The 16,743-nt window shown below is 37.4% G+C and overlaps 1 protein-coding gene across 2 annotated transcripts in view; it reads right to left on the reverse strand.

The window, feature by feature from the left end:
* fbn1 (fibrillin 1) overlaps positions 1-16,743 on the reverse strand; it is a 91,718-nt gene extending 74,975 nt beyond the window's left edge. The window contains exons 1-7 of one of the 2 annotated variants that reach the window (XM_037794321.1): positions 16,726-16,743; positions 12,489-12,554; positions 11,940-12,269; positions 5,156-5,238; positions 3,488-3,586; positions 2,533-2,628; positions 908-1,003 (exon numbers count right to left, since the gene is read on the reverse strand). In XM_037794321.1, the coding sequence (XP_037650249.1) occupies positions 908-1,003; positions 2,533-2,628; positions 3,488-3,586; positions 5,156-5,238; positions 11,940-12,181 (616 nt within the window). In that variant the 5' untranslated portion in view covers positions 12,182-12,269; positions 12,489-12,554; positions 16,726-16,743. Of the gene's footprint in view, positions 1-907; positions 1,004-2,532; positions 2,629-3,487; positions 3,587-5,155; positions 5,239-11,939; positions 12,270-12,488; positions 12,555-12,771; positions 12,831-16,725 lie in introns of those variants that run through there. The other variant, XM_037794312.1, reaches the window with a different exon arrangement.

Consider the following 16,743-nt stretch of genomic DNA (forward strand, 5'->3'; position numbering starts at 1 on the left):
AATCCTTTGCCCGCACACCATTTCTTCATCAGAAACCATAACACAAGACACAACAGCAGAGCGTTTCACAGATTCCTTGTGTGAAAAGCATGAACATCTAGAAAGATACTGTGTGCTGAATTTGAATTCTTCAACAGTCTAAAAAACCCTTTGGCCACGCTTCCACAGGAAAGAGTGGAAACCAGAGTCACAACATGTAGAAGTGTGCTTCAGCAGATAAGACCTGGCGCTAACCCACCAGGCAACCAGATACAGTAGTGTCCTATTAGCTGCAAGGTTGAAGAAAACACTAAAGTAAACCAAAGGACCAAACCTCATCCAGACCCGACTGACAGGCATCGTTAAAAGGGACGTTACTAATTAGGAGCTCTGCTGCCAATCCAAATATTAGCTTTACAAGGTCATCCCTTTGACCTCGACAGGTCATCACCGCCACAGACCCCCAGCACATATACAGAACATATGCCTGCACACACGCACGTTTCACTCACAAACACAGCGCAGGCCGCTCTCGGTTTGCGTGTGCTTGTATACTTTGGAGCCCCTGCTCACATGTGCCAGAGAGCAACCACAGGAGGTTGGGAGGTCTTCAGTTAACAAACAGCGCACATTTAGAAAGATATTACATTCCCCAGAGCTGTTGTTTGAGAACAGATGTGGAAAATAATGGTCATTTCTGAGCTCAAGCTTGACATGCAAATGTTCCACAACAAACCACATTCCTGGAGCCGGTGGCATGACTAAGCAGGAATTGTCTTCAGTCACAAAAAACGACCGCCATTCAGCATCGAAGTCACGTTTTCACAAAAGCAGCACGTGTGGCTTTGAAAACCACTTCGGCAGTAGTGAATGTAGAGCACGGAGACGGTGTGATGTAAGCTGAGCAAGAGAAATGCTGAGCTCTTACCTCTCTCACACTGAGCCCCGGTGAAGCCGTAGGTACACACACATCTGTTGGGAGCCACACACCTTCCTCCGTTAAGACAGCCATTTTCGCAAACCGCTGGAGAAGAAAAGAGAAAAACAAACAATGACGCAACACCAACATGAGGACACGACTGTAAGTTATAAAGAACTCAAAGGATATTACTGTTTTATGAAACTTGGGTCTCATGTTTGTAGGCCATCATTTCCATTGGTTACTGCAGTCACTAAATTAATTGCAGACATCTGGGAACATAATGACATCGCTAAAAAGAAGTCAGATGGGGCAACAAACAGAGCAGCCATTGATCAGACTAGCCACAAACAAACTAAGGCACGTTGTCTCAACCACTTTATTTGGAGGTAAAACCCGAAATGATGGCAATCATCCTTCATTACACAGAAAAACAATGCACACACAACTATAGTTAGTATGCAAGTTGAATCAGGAAGTTGATCTGTACACTGTAACGATGTTGAAGAGAGTTTAATTAATAATATTTTCCAGTTTGTCTTTGTTTTCTCTTCCAAAATAAGTCTGACTTCTCATCCGACTGCTCATGTTTCTTTCCTCGTTACACTTTGTTATAGAAATGTTGCCGTGATCACGTCTCAGCAAGTAACTTTGTAAGTACAGAGCTGTTATTATCTCAGCCAGGCGTAACCTGAGGGAAGATCATGCGTTCGGTTGTGTGTGTGTATCTGTCTGTCTGTCCACGGATAATCTACCATCAGCCTGATATTTTGTATTCTGTTCTACTAGCCGTATAGTTGTTGGACCCTAGTCGATGCTACAAAGGCTAGGTGATATGGCCAAAATCTTCTATCACCATATAGATCATTTCATATCTCAATAACAATATATATCACGATATAGCATGTTTTCTGGTAATTCAATCAATAAATAGTCTATATGAAATAACCATATTGTAAAGCCTATTTTGCATAGTCCTGCGTGAATTAAATACTTGACAAATGTATTAATTCATTAATTTAATTAAGAACTTTAGTGCAAAATGAACAGAGAAAAAATGACTAAATATTTCCAGCTCTACACTGACTATGTTTAAATACAGGGTAATCAGATTAAGACAATAGATTGATTTAACTGAGTTTGATCTGATTTTCTGAGAAATTTGAGCTAGTATGTGCTTGTTATTATCAATTTAGATGATGTAATTGTGTATCACGATATCTCGATATATGATTTCATCACGATACGATTCCATTGAAAGACGATAAAGTATTATATTGAATTATCGCCCAGCCTTAGATGCTACGCTATGATTGGTCAGTCTGCGTTCGATGGGCGGGAATTAGCATTGGGCACGGCAGTTTTGAGCTAAATGCTAACGCTAGCATGATGATGACAATGACAATGTTAACATGCTGATGTTTAGCAAGTCTACAGTTTACCGTGCTCAAATCTTAGTTTAGCGTGACACAGTATGCTAATATTTGCTAATTAGCACTAAACACAAGCTTAAAAGGAAAAACTTTGGAAGTTGTATATCTTTCTCTTAAATACATCTAAAATTATGCTAAAACATGCTGATAATGTTGAAGTGTGTCTCAATGGTTCTGTGGTATTTTCAGGGTGATCCTTACGTTGACCACAGTGGTTTCCCACGTAGCCTTTCTGACACTGGCAGTTGTCCTCAGCACATGTCCCCCCGTTCATACACCGAATATTACAGTGCTGGACTGTGGGCACAACAACACAAACACACACAAACACAGAGAAATGCTGGGAGTTAAACTCAGAGTACACAAACATACGCTGCATATTAGATTTACAACATAAACAGAATGCACTCTGAACTCTTAATGTCATGTTCAGATATAATTTCCTTGAAATTTGTGGTGTGCAAACAGATGAGCGCATTGGGTTGAAGCGCTGAAGAGCAACATGGAGGAGATGTTGACTGTGGACGTCTTCCAAAGCACACACACACCCAAAGGACTCACACACAACAACCCACGAGATTGACCGCTATTTGCAAGGACGTGATTGCAACATATATAACTTTCAAGGGATGTTTTCAGGAGGTTCTTTGACTTAGTAAATCATATTTTTGTACCATACTAGTTAGTGCTCATTACTCATGAGGAGGAGAAGAACACTTAAGGAAAAAAGGAAACAAATGGTACAGTGTGGTTTGGACTCAAAAGATCTGAGCCAATTATAATCTCTTTCATTTTTCTCCTACGGAGGAAAACATATGACAAGATGGCATGTTTTCTGTCATCTATCATCTGTCACTGCGTGTCATTATTGTTACTGCATGGTGAAATGTTTTTCTTCAGATTACATCTCCTTTACTTAAAAAAAATGCAAAGCCATGGGTGTGGTTTAGGCCGTGCTTTCCAAGAAACACTTTCAGCATAGACTCCTATTTACATAAATCATGCCATTACTGTGTTTATCTATAGGCCAAATACCAGTTAACGCCTCCACCTATGCACACGGTATTATAAATCCATCGAGCTGATGATAGCAGCTTGATGGATTAAGCTTCAGAGGAGTTCACTCCGTGGGAAAGGGGAGGTGCTGTTTAACGACCTGACTTGGATCCACAGGATGGGGCGATCTGGCCGGTGGGGCAGGTGCACATGTTGGGTCTGGAGCAGAAACCATCTCCACATGAACTCCGGCAGATTGCTGCAAAGAGGAACATGACACTCGGTCAAACAACATAAAAAACATCCTAAGTCAGGTGCAAAATAAAACAACAGTCCAATTCTCACTTTATGGTGCCAGGATTTGTCTTGATTGAGCGTGAGAGAAGATTCTTGTTTTGTATCTGTTGCTTGTTACAGTCTGTCTGCTGCGGGTTTTGAATTTTATTTGGTGCATCTTAGGCCATGATCTAAACCTCATACTGAACTCTCATCTATAACATTTCAAAACTCAAACAGACCATAGACCAAATATGGCCAAACCCTCCTTTTAACCTCCATCATGGTTTAGTTATAGAAGCCCACTTGGCAACGGCGTTGAGCTATTTTCTTCTTGGAGTTTTGTTGCCATAAATGTGTACCAGTGTGTGTTTTCAGTTGGCGCTGGCTGTTTTTCGCTCAGTTGTTCTCTTTCCCACAGGCTGCTGATGGTCCCCTGCTCATAGCTCCCATCAGGTAGAGTCCAGCCACTGACCCCTACTCCCTGAACCCCACTGCTAAACTATGTCATTAGAGCCGCGACAGGCATCCGGCCAGCCAACCAGCCAGACTGCAATCACACAACTCTACAGCCTCTCAGACCTTCCTGTCTACTGAAGGGGAGAAGTAGAGAGAGACAGAGAGAGAGAGAGAGAGAGAGAGAGAGAGAGAGAGAGAGAGAGAGAGAGAGGAAACCAGAAAAAGGAACCACTGCCAGAATACCAGAGGAAATGGACCAGAATTAACAACCAATTCCCACTTGTTCTGTCATGTTATTGGCTTATTGCCATCATCAGCCACACCAACCTGCTAATGTAAAATTATTGGGTGATCAAACACCTTTACATATTTGGTTTGTTCATGAGTAAAATCACATAAATGAGTCCTATTAATAAGGCAAATTGACAAATATTAGGCATCAAATAACAAAAAGGTTTTTGAGCATCTGTATAGAAAAGACAGGTGAGTCAGATAATATAAGATAAGTCGAGACGCCATCTAGAAAGCATCTAATAGTTTTTAGTATTTTTAGTAATTATTTAACTAATAGTTATTGTTGTTTAATAGTTATATGCAATAATCTAATAATTATTGAAACTGTAATGTCGTTTTGAACAATAATTTTGAACCATTGAATGCAACAAAACTTCTGAAAGTGTTGGCAGTCAGTATCATCAATGTTCGTTCATTACCTGAACACTACCGTTTTTTATGACAGAATCAGTGAAAAAGTGCAATACATAAAGTAAAGTAAAGTTACATATTCACAATAATAGTGCATTTTATTCCTGCGTGCGCACGCACATGCAACGTGCGGTACACTTAAGGGTCCCGATTTGGGGGTTTGAAAATATGATCACCCCTTTTTACGATTTTTTTTCCAACAAAGTATAATTTTTCATGTAATGTAACATGCATTCACTTTGCATCCCAGGTGTGTGATACTCTGATAAAAAACAACCAGCAGTGTGCTGGACTCTGAAAACTACTGCTGATGACGGTGGCAAAGAGCTCAAAGCTCTATCTGACCTGAATTTACAACAGTAGAGGATTTAATGGAGGCAATACTCACGAACAATGCACTGGTTTCCTCCAGTCAGAGTCTTCCAGCCTGGGCAGCAGTAGGCGTTGTTCCTTGAGCCACACACATTCGGTCTGTGGAAGACGCAGCATCAGAGGGTCAATAATTGATGTCACACAGTTCAGATCATTCTCAAGTCTAGTCTATTTTATTCATACAGACCATAATTACAGATTTGTCCTTGAGAGCTTTACAATCTGCACAACATGCAACACCCTCAGCTCAGTGATCCACATACTGTAAGAACAAATCTCCCGTTTCTTGACCCCCTCTGCAGAACATCAGATGCAGCACAAATAATGCCACATTGCTCAAAGACACTTCAACAGGATCAACATTCAGTCATCACATGCTCACCTCCATGTCACTCAAAATTCCAGTGGCATTTGTTGGATTAGCAAACACACAGCAGATCCAAAAAAACTGAAATTATGTTTTCACAACCCCCCCTCCCCAAAAAAATGCATAAAATGTCCATTACATTTCTAAAAACTTCTTGTGCAACAACACTAAGTACATGTTTTTGACCCCATACTATGAAGCAAAGCCTACTTACTGTATGACCCCTCATCATGGGTGTCATGAGTAGTGAGCAGCTCAATCGAAGAGTGATTTTACCCTTCCTTTTTTGGTCCTGAATAAATAAAACTTTGACGTATTCCACAAGAAAAAAGTTTAAAGTAGGGCTGTCCTCCACCAAAGAAATTCTTAGTCGACTAACACTCATATGATTAGTTGATTTAATCAACGGAGCTGTAAAACTTTCACTGCTGTAAAAAGTGTCAAAAATCACACAAAAGCACCACTTTAAATCTTGTGTTTACCAGACATGTGCTCATAAGTTTCTTGGAAATAAGTCATTCATCATGAAAAGGCATACAAAAAAAGTGATTAATCGAGAAGAATCTTAGTCGACTAAGACCAAAACAACCAATTAGTTGACTAATCAACTAAGAGTCTCGACCCTTAGGTTGGGAACCACTGGACTAAGTGTGCTACTTGCAGTGCTCTTGCTACTGTCGGGCGCGGCCTGGCATGCAGCATTTGGCACTTCCCAATACAAAATATTGTTGGTGAGGAAAATATTATGCAGCACAAGGTGTTTTTTTGGAAATCCGATGCACCTGTAAATTCCATCTGACATGGAAGTGAACGCCTGGGCCATCCTGCCACCTACAGGTCTGTGACAGGCCTACATATGTGAATTTGTAACCATCCACTGGGCATGGATTGACCCAGAGGTCCGTGTATATACACTGTAACCCTAAACAGATCTACGAGGTGAATAATGAAGCCTGTTGGACGTCTGAAACATTCTCATACTGGTAAATCAGCGTGACACAGTATGCAGCCTGTATGCACTTCCTGCCCCTGAACCCAGATGTTCTGATGAATTAACTTAAAGCATGTCAAATAAAAATGCCTGTGGAGGATGCTCATTGAGCTGTCTACTGTGTGACCTTCATCAGCTGTTTGCTGTCAGCACTGGACACACACATTCTTTCTTTTCTTCTCTCTTTTTCTCTCTTTCTTTCTTCACACACACACACACACACACACAGCCTCTCCAGCAGTGACCCACTGTGTACAGCTGCAGATGTGATTTATCCACAAATGGGGTGTGGTGTTTTTGGCCAGAAAGAGGATTAGGCTGTTAGTCTCTCTCTCTCTCTCTCTCTCATTCTTTCTCTTTCTCTCTCTCTGCCACAGCCACACACGACCAATGGCCTCCTTTGTTTGGGTGTAATTTATTATTGCAGTCAGCAGGAATGTGATATTCTTGCCAGTATTTAATTACTAAAACTTTGCTCCAAACTTCCCCGTCACAGACAAAATATCACTCATGGGTCTCAGTCTTTTGCTTATTAAAAAAAAAGTGTTTTTGACCTTCAATGATCATGAAGGACCATAAACAGACACCTGCTCCAAAACACACATTTAAAATCAAAGTTGCATACAGTGGTAGAAAAGAAAGAGACTAGTTATCATAGTCATAACAAAGACTAGTTATCATAGTCATAAAAAAGACTAGTTATCATAGTCATAACAAAGACTAGTTATCATAGTCATATTGAAGACCAGTTATCATAGTCATATTAAAGACAAGTTATCATAGTCATAACAAAGACTAGTTATCATAGTCATATTAAAGACAAGTTATCATAGTCATATTAAAGACACGTTATCATAGTCATAACAAAGACTAGTTATCATAGTCATATTGAAGACCAGTTATCATAGTCATATTAAAGACAAGTTATCATAGTCATATTAAAGACACGTTATCATAGTCATATTGAAGACTAGTTATCATCATAGTCATATTAGAGACTAGTTATCATCATAGTCATATTAGAGACTAGTTATCATAGTCATATTAGAGACTAGTTATCATCATAGTCATATTAAAGACTAGTTATCATAGTCATATTGAAGACTAGTTATCATATTCATAATAAAGACTAGTTATCATAGTCATATTAAAGACTAGTTATCATAGTCATATTAAAGACAAGTTATCATAGTCATATTAAAGACTAGTTATCATAGTCATATTGAAGACTAGTTATCATCATAGTCATATTAAAGACTAGTTATCATAGTCATATTAAAGACTAGTTATCATAGTCATATTGAAGACTAGTTATCATAGTCATATTAAAGACTAGTTATCATAGTCATATTAAAGACTAGTTATCATCATAGTCATATTAAAGACTAGTTATCATAGTCATATTAAAGACTAGTTATCATAGTCATATTGAAGACTAGTTATCATCATAGTCATATTAGAGACTAGTTATCATAGTCATATTAGAGACTAGTTATCATCATAGTCATATTAAAGACTAGTTATCATCATAGTCATATTAGAGACTAGTTATCATAGTCATATTAGAGACTAGTTATCATAGTCATATTAAAGACTAGTTATCATAGTCATATTAGAGACTAGTTATCATAGTCATATTAGAGACTAGTTATCATCATAGTCCTATTAAAGACTAGTTATCATAGTCATATTGAAGACTAGTTATCATCATAGTCCTATTAAAGACTAGTTATCATAGTCATATTAAAGACTAGTTATCATCATAGTCCTATTAAAGACTAGTTATCATAGTCATATTGAAGACTAGTTATCATCATAGTCCTATTAAAGACTAGTTATCATAGTCATATTAAAGACTAGTTATCATAGTCATATTAAAGACTAGTTATCATCATAGTCATATTAAAGACTAGTTATCATAGTCATATTGAAGACTAGTTATCATCATAGTCCTATTAAAGACTAGTTATCATCATAGTCATATTAAAGGCACGTTATCATAGTCATATTGAAGACTAGTTATCATCATAGTCCTATTAAAGACTAGTTATCATAGTCATATTAAAGACTAGTTATCATAGTCATATTGAAGACTAGTTATCATCATAGTCATATTAAAGACTAGTTATCATAGTCATATTAAAGACTAGTTATCATAGTCATATTAAAGACTAGTTATCATCATAGTCATATTAAAGACTAGTTATCATAGTCATATTAAAGGCACGTTATCATAGTCATATTGAAGACTAGTTATCATCATAGTCCTATTAAAGACTAGTTATCATAGTCATATTAAAGACTAGTTATCATAGTCATATTGAAGACTAGTTATCATAGTCCTATTAAAGACTAGTTATCATAGTCATATTGAAGACTAGTTATCATCATAGTCATATTAAAGACTAGTTATCATAGTCATATTAAAGGCACGTTATCATAGTCATATTGAAGACTAGTTATCATCATAGTCCTATTAAAGACTAGTTATCATCATAGTCATATTAAAGACTAGTTATCATAGTCATATTAGAGACTAGTTATCATAGTCATATTAAAGACAAGTTATCATAGTCATATTAAAGACAAGTTATCATAGTCATATTAGAGACTAGTTATCATAGTCCTATTAAAGACTAGTTATCATAGTCATATTAAAGACAAGTTATCATAGTCATATTAGAGACTAGTTATCATAGTCATATTAAAGACAAGTTATCATAGTCATATTAAAGACAAGTTATCATAGTCATATTAGAGACTAGTTATCATAGTCCTATTAAAGACTAGTTATCATAGTCATATTAAAGACAAGTTATCATCATAGTCATATTGAAGAGTAGTCATCATAGTCATAATAAAGACTAGTTATCATAGTCCTATTAAAGACTAGTTATCATAGTCATATTAAAGACTACTTATCATCATAGTCCTATTAAAGACAAGTTATCATAGTCATATTAAAGACTAGTTATCATAGTCATATTAAAGACAAGTTATCATAGTCATATTAAAGACAAGTTATCATAGTCATATTAGAGACTAGTTATCATAGTCCTATTAAAGACAAGTTATCATAGTCATATTAGAGACTAGTTATCATAGTCATATTAAAGACTAGTTATCATAGTCATATTAAAGACAAGTTATCATAGTCCTATTAAAGACTAGTTATCATAGTCATATTAAAGACAAGTTATCATAGTCATATTAAAGACTAGTTATCATCATAGTCATATTGAAGAGTAGTCATCATAGTCATAATAAAGACTAGTTATCATAGTCCTATTAAAGACTAGTTATCATAGTCATATTAAAGACTAGTTATCATCATAGTCATATTAAAGACAAGTTATCATAGTCATATTAAAGACTAGTTATCATAGTCATAATAAAGACTAGTTATCGTAGTCATATTAAAGACAAGTTATCATCATAGTCCTATTAAAGACTAGTTATCATAGTCATATTAAAGACTAGTTATCATCATAGTCATATTAAAGACAAGTTATCATAGTCATATTAAAGACTAGTTATCATAGTCATAATAAAGACTAGTTATCGTAGTCATATTAAAGACAAGTTATCATCATAGTCATATTAAAGACTAGTTATCATAGTCCTATTAAAGACTAGTTATCATAGTCATATTAAAGACTACTTATCATCATAGTCCTATTAAAGACAAGTTATCATAGTCATATTAAAGACTAGTTATCATAGTCATATTAAAGACTAGTTATCATAGTCATATTAAAGACAAGTTATCATAGTCATATTAGAGACTAGTTATCATAGTCCTATTAAAGACTAGTTATCATAGTCATATTAAAGACAAGTTATCATAGTCCTATTAAAGACTAGTTATCATAGTCATATTAAAGACAAGTTATCATAGTCATATTAAAGACTAGTTATCATCATAGTCATATTGAAGAGTAGTCATCATAGTCATAATAAAGACTAGTTATCATAGTCCTATTAAAGACAAGTTATCATCATAGTCCTATTAAAGACTAGTTATCATAGTCATATTGAAGACTAGTTATCATCATAGTCATATTAAAGACTAGTTATCATAGTCATATTAAAGACTAGTTATCATAGTCATATTAAAGACTACTTATCATAGTCCTATTAAAGACTAGTTATCATAGTCATATTAGAGACTAGTTATCATAGTCATATTAAAGACTACTTATCATAGTCCTATTAAAGACTAGTTATCATAGTCATATTGAAGACTAGTTATCATCATAGTCATATTAGAGACTAGTTATCATTATAGTCATATTGAAGACTAGTTATCATCATAGTCATATTAAAGACTAGTTATCATAGTCATATTAGAGACTACTTATCATCATAGTCATATTAAAGACTAGTTATCATAGTCATATTAGAGACTAGTTATCATAGTCATATTGAAGACTAGTTATCATCATAGTCATATTAAAGACTAGTTATCATAGTCATATTAGAGACTAGTTATCATAGTCATATTAGAGACTACTTATCATCATAGTCATATTAAAGACTAGTTATCATAGTCATATTAGAGACTAGTTATCATAGTCATATTGAAGACTAGTTATCATAGTCATATTAGAGACTAGTTATCATAGTCATATTGAAGACTAGTTATCATAGTCATATTAGAGACTAGTTATCATCATAGTCATATTGAAGACTAGTTATCATCATAGTCATATTAGAGACTAGTTATCATCATAGTCATATTAAAGACTAGTTATCATAGTCATATTAGAGACTAGTTATCATCATAGTCATATTAAAGACTAGTTATCATAGTCATATTAAAGACTAGTTATCATAGTCATATTAGAGACTAGTTATCATAGTCATATTAAAGACTAGTTATCATAGTCATATTGAAGACTAGTTATCATCATAGTCATATTAGAGACTAGTTATCATCATAGTCATATTAAAGACTAGTTATCATAGTCATATTAAAGACTAGTTATCATCATAGTCATATTAAAGACTAGTTATCATAGTCATATTAAAGACTAGTTATCATAGTCATATTAGAGACTAGTTATCATAGTCATATTGAAGACTAGTTATCATAGTCATATTAGAGACTAGTTATCATAGTCATATTAAAGACTAGTTATCATCATAGTCATATTAAAGACTAGTTATCATAGTCATATTAAAGACTAGTTATCATAGTCATATTAGAGACTAGTTATCATAGTCATATTAAAGACTAGTTATCATAGTCATATTAGAGACTAGTTATCATAGTCATATTGAAGACTAGTTATCATCATAGTCATATTAGAGACTAGTTATCATAGTCATATTAGAGACTAGTTATCATAGTCATATTGAAGACTAGTTATCATCATAGTCATATTAGAGACTAGTTATCATAGTCATATTGAAGACTAGTTATCATAGTGATATATTTACCCTCTGAGGACGTCCGAGCCTCCTCTCCTCTTGGCCCTGCTGGCTCTGGAGTCGGTCTGCTGCTTGGTGTCCACCACGCTGTCCAGCACCTCTGCGGTGCTGTCCTCGGTGTCCACCACCAACACCTCCACCTCCTCCGCAGCAGCGTCTCCAAGCTGGACGCAGAGCGACGGCAAGGCCACCAGAGCCACCAGAGCCACGGCCAACTGCAGCAGCCGTCCACCACAAGTACTGTCCGGCATGTCCCCTCTCAAGTGTGTACAACTCCAGTGCTCGGTAGAGTATCAAAGTCTCCTGGACTAGTTCCTGGACTGCAGTCTGGAGTCAAAGCTGCAAAACAATACCCAAAAAGTTTGGAAAAGACGCACAATGGAGATGCTGCTGCGCACTAAAGAAAAACACAACTCTGCTGCACTCTGAGAGGTGGCTGTGGTGTGATATATGACTTCCACCATTATTATTAAGTTAGAAAATAATTCATCTCAAGAGTCGCTTGTAAAAAAATGATAATGTGCGAAAATTGCGCACAAGTGAGTAAAGTTACTTTACCTTGTCTCCCGAACAGGAGATTCGCCTCAGACCCGACAGACTTGACTCCTACTTGCAGGTATTGCGCTGAATAAACGTTCAGAAAGAAAAAGTGCGGAGAAGAAGAAGAAGAAGAAGAAGTGCAAAGTGAGTGAAAGGTTTTGCTGAGCTGCTATAAATAGATGCGCATCGTTAACTTGTGGAGTTCTGCTCGTGCGCATCCAGTTGCGTGTTGACTTTTTGCACACAGATAAGTTTAGAGGAGCTGATGCATTCCTGAGGATGAGAATGGACAAAAACTCACTGCGTCTCTCTCTCCCTCACTGCACAGCTCCTTTCCTCATCCCTGCGAGCTGCTCAACTTTCCCCCAAACCTTTTCTTTTTTTTTCTCCTTTCTTCTTCTGCTGCTCTCGCGATACAAAAAAGCTTGAGTGCAAAAAATGCACAAGTTTTAAGCTCTGGTTCCTTTAGCTTGGACTGTTAACTATTAACAATAACATTAGAGTCAACCCAGGGAAGTTTGGAAGAAGAAGAAGAATGCAACTCCTAAATCTGTGTCAAAGTCAGATCATAAATAATCTACTGAGATCTTTTCTTGCCTTTTTTATTTTGCACCTGTTAACTCTTTACTGTAAAATGTGTCATAACAAGTAAAGGGTTAATAAGTTGTAACTAATGGCTTTATTAAAGCTACAATGGGTAGAAATGGAGCAAATGTGATTCAAAAAAGTTATTTTTATATAACGGTCACTATATCCTGACAGTAGTGCATGAGACAGGTAATACTAAAAAAATGATGTGCCTGTGTCCTCCTGTGCTCCTAATGGCATCTGCAAGATTTCCCAGACCGGAGGAAAACAACCAATCAGAGCCGAGCTGGAGTCTGCCTTCTCTGAGCAGCTGTCAATCAATCGCGAACTCCGATCAAACGGTCAAACTAGGCAGCACTGATCAAATATGAATCAATATTCTGTTACTGTAATGCCTATTTCTCACATGAAATGTTTTTCAGAAACATCTAAATCTAAAATGATAAAGTTTGTGACCCGGCAGCCATGTTAAGAACAGTTGAAGAACTACTAAGCACCGCCCACCAGCCGGAGCACAGCCAACAGAAACGCTCTCTCTCTGAAATGACCTGTGATTGGTCAAAGTCTCCCATCACGGGCTAGATTTTCTAAAGCCTGAAATCAGAGCCATGATGAGGTGCAGAAGTCTAGTTTTCTCTCAGAACACTTGAATTACAATATGCTGAAAGGTTATTATGGAATTTTTGCCCAATGATGCCAAAAACATTCTGCCTACTGCAGGTTTAATGTTGAGAGATCATTTACTAGTTCTTTATACATCAGTTATATGCTATTAATGGGAACAAAAATCCCTTTAGCTGGTAGTTATTCTTTGTATTTGATAATAAGGAGTTATGAATATTGGTAGCCCGTTAACAATAAGTAAGTAGGCCTAAATAAGTCAAATGTTTATACAGCGCTTTTCACAGACAAAAGTCACAAAGTGCTTAACAATGGCATTATGCAACTTACAAGAAAGAAATCATATGAAATAAATGACCACACAAGCCACGTGATTAAAGGAACAGTGTGTAACATTTCAGGGGCTCTATTAGCAGAAATGGAATATAATATTCATAACTATGTTTTCATTAGTGTTTAATCACCTGAAACTAAAATATTTTGTGTTTTTGTTATCTTAGAATGAGCCCTTCATATCTACTTAGGGAGCGGGTCCTCTTCACAGAGTCCGCCATGTTGCTCCGCCATGTTTCTGTAGTAGCCCAGAACAAACAAACCAAACACTGGCTCTAGAGAGAGCTTTTCACCTTTTTACGTTACCTGAAGGCAATCGCAGTTCTCCGACACGCTTATGAAACTGCGGTAACGTGAGCTGCAGAGTGTAAAACCGTGGTACCGCCAGCCGTTGTCTGTCTTCCGTTACTCCTAAAGTAGTGTGATTATGGTATGGATGACCTCTGAGCGAGGCGGATGGCGTTACCACGGTTTTGCAGTCTGCGGCTCCCGTTACTGCAGTCTTGGAAAGGCGGGAGTGAGCGGAGGTGTACTCAGTTGGTTGCAATCTGCAGCCACACCAATAGATGCCGCAAAATCCTACACACTGTCCCTTTATTCAATGCAAAGTTAAAAACACAATACACAGTGAAAAAAAAAAACAATAAAATATACAATAAATACATAAAGTGCAGGCCTGGTGCATACAGCAACACCTGTCTAAACAAGTAACAGGTATGTCTTCTAAATGCTTATGGGTTTCTCACTTTCTAATAAACCATGAAGACTGCAGGTATACATTTTAGCCATTAGTAAAGACATTAATCCCATTGGAAAAACCCCATTGGATCTGCAGCTGCAGAAGGTAGTAATTCCTAATTAAATACGAGGACTAAGCAAGACTCTTGCTGGACGAGAAGAAAACAACTGCAAAAGGAAGTCTTCATAATCTGAGAGAAATGGTTGTTTACTGTTGAAACAAGTACCAAAATGTAGCCAGAAAGTGATGATAGCTAATTTGCATTAAAGATCCAGTGTGTTACATCTGGCGGCATCTAGCGGCGAGGTTGCAGATTGCAACTTCTTCCGTGTGCCAAGCATGTTGAAGAACTACAGTGGCTGACGTGAAAACGTGAATGGCCCGCTCTAGAGCCAGTTGTTGTAAGAGTAGCGTAGGTCATTTGGAGAATAGCAGAGCCAGTGTGTAGAGTGTGCATGTACGTAGGACGTGAGTGGTGAAGCAAGAGAGCGAGAGAGCGGTAGCGAATGTGTGTGATGTTGCGATCAAACAAGTGAGCTAGTGGAGCAGAACACAGAGTTAGATTAGCTCTGAGAATATCAAGTGAATGCACTATATACAGTGGAAATTACAGTTTGTGCATAAATAAATGCGGCAGCTCCTCAAGACCAACGGAGGTTTCCCGTGTCTTGTTTTCCGGCAGCTGAGTGGAGTGACGGGGGTTACCTCCAAACGAAAACACAACAATATAATTTATTCAATTTCTGCCAATTGATCTTCCTAAATGTTACACACTGGTCCTTTAAACTTCTCCAATCCCAGAAGTCAGTCAAAATCCCAATTTTGTCCCAGTCAATAAAATATGAGAGCTGCTTCACTCCTCTCCATTTAGTGTTGAATTATGTCCGATACATATTTACACTGTACATACTGTATGTTTTGAGGAATTTTGTCCAGTGCAGTGATAGTTTTCACACACACTGATTCATGTCTGCAACCACACCCAGCAAATATAGAGTCCACCTGGCTCCTCTCTCCAGTATGCTATCACTCTAAAACCTCTTGACACTGTATATCCCACTACATTAGTTTCCACTATCAGCTTTTCTCCTTCTGTCTTCTCCTCATTATTATCCACATTCTCCTCTCACACATGTCCCAACACAGCCTCAACCTGCACCTATTCATAGATTAGGTGTTTGATGTTTGATTTTATAGTTTTTATCAAAACAATATGAAATATGATCACCACGGAAATTTGCAAGTGTAAGGTTGAGATAAAACATTGGATTTTCTGTTTTTGTTGACCCGTATCACTGTGCCTCTGAGCCGCAACCCTTCTTCACTTCTTCTGTAAAGAAAATGGCGGTGACCTGCCTAAGCTGCGTCTCGCCGTATGTAGTATTTCATCTGGTGCACAGGATAGTATATATATTATTAACTTCCACAACTTTTCTTTTCCATCCTCTGACACTCAGGTTGAGGCACGCATCTCCACTAGCCTCGCTGACATCTCCAGTTGGATGTCTGCCCACCACCTCAAACTTAGTCTCAACAATACTGCGCTGCTTTTTTTCCCCTGGAAAGTCCTGCCCTCTGCAAGGCCTCTCCATCACTGCTGACAAGACCACGTTTACTCCTGAGCCGACTGCCAAGAGGCTTTGTCTGCCTCAAGACAACCAACTGTCAGGCAGCACCCAGAGTGCAACCACGCTGCAATCCTGCAGGTTTGCTCTTAATAACCTCCATCCAATTCAACTTTTTTTAATCCTTAAAAAGCTTCTTTATTTTTTTCTATTATGTCCTGCAGCTCTCTCTTAGACAACCTCCCCAAACACGCCCTGTAAACCCCCAACCTCTCCACCAAAATATTGGACGCCGCCCCATCTTCAGTTTCATAAGTTTCTCACTTTACTCCCTTTGTAAACTCCCTTCCCTGCCTGCCCATGACCTTCTGTGTGTGATTCAAAATACTGATGCTTTCTGCTTCCATACCTCCACGTCATGGTCCAG

Source organism: Sebastes umbrosus, chromosome 2 (assembly GCF_015220745.1).
Source record: "Sebastes umbrosus isolate fSebUmb1 chromosome 2, fSebUmb1.pri, whole genome shotgun sequence".
NCBI classification, from domain to species: Eukaryota; Metazoa; Chordata; class Actinopteri; order Perciformes; family Sebastidae; genus Sebastes; species Sebastes umbrosus.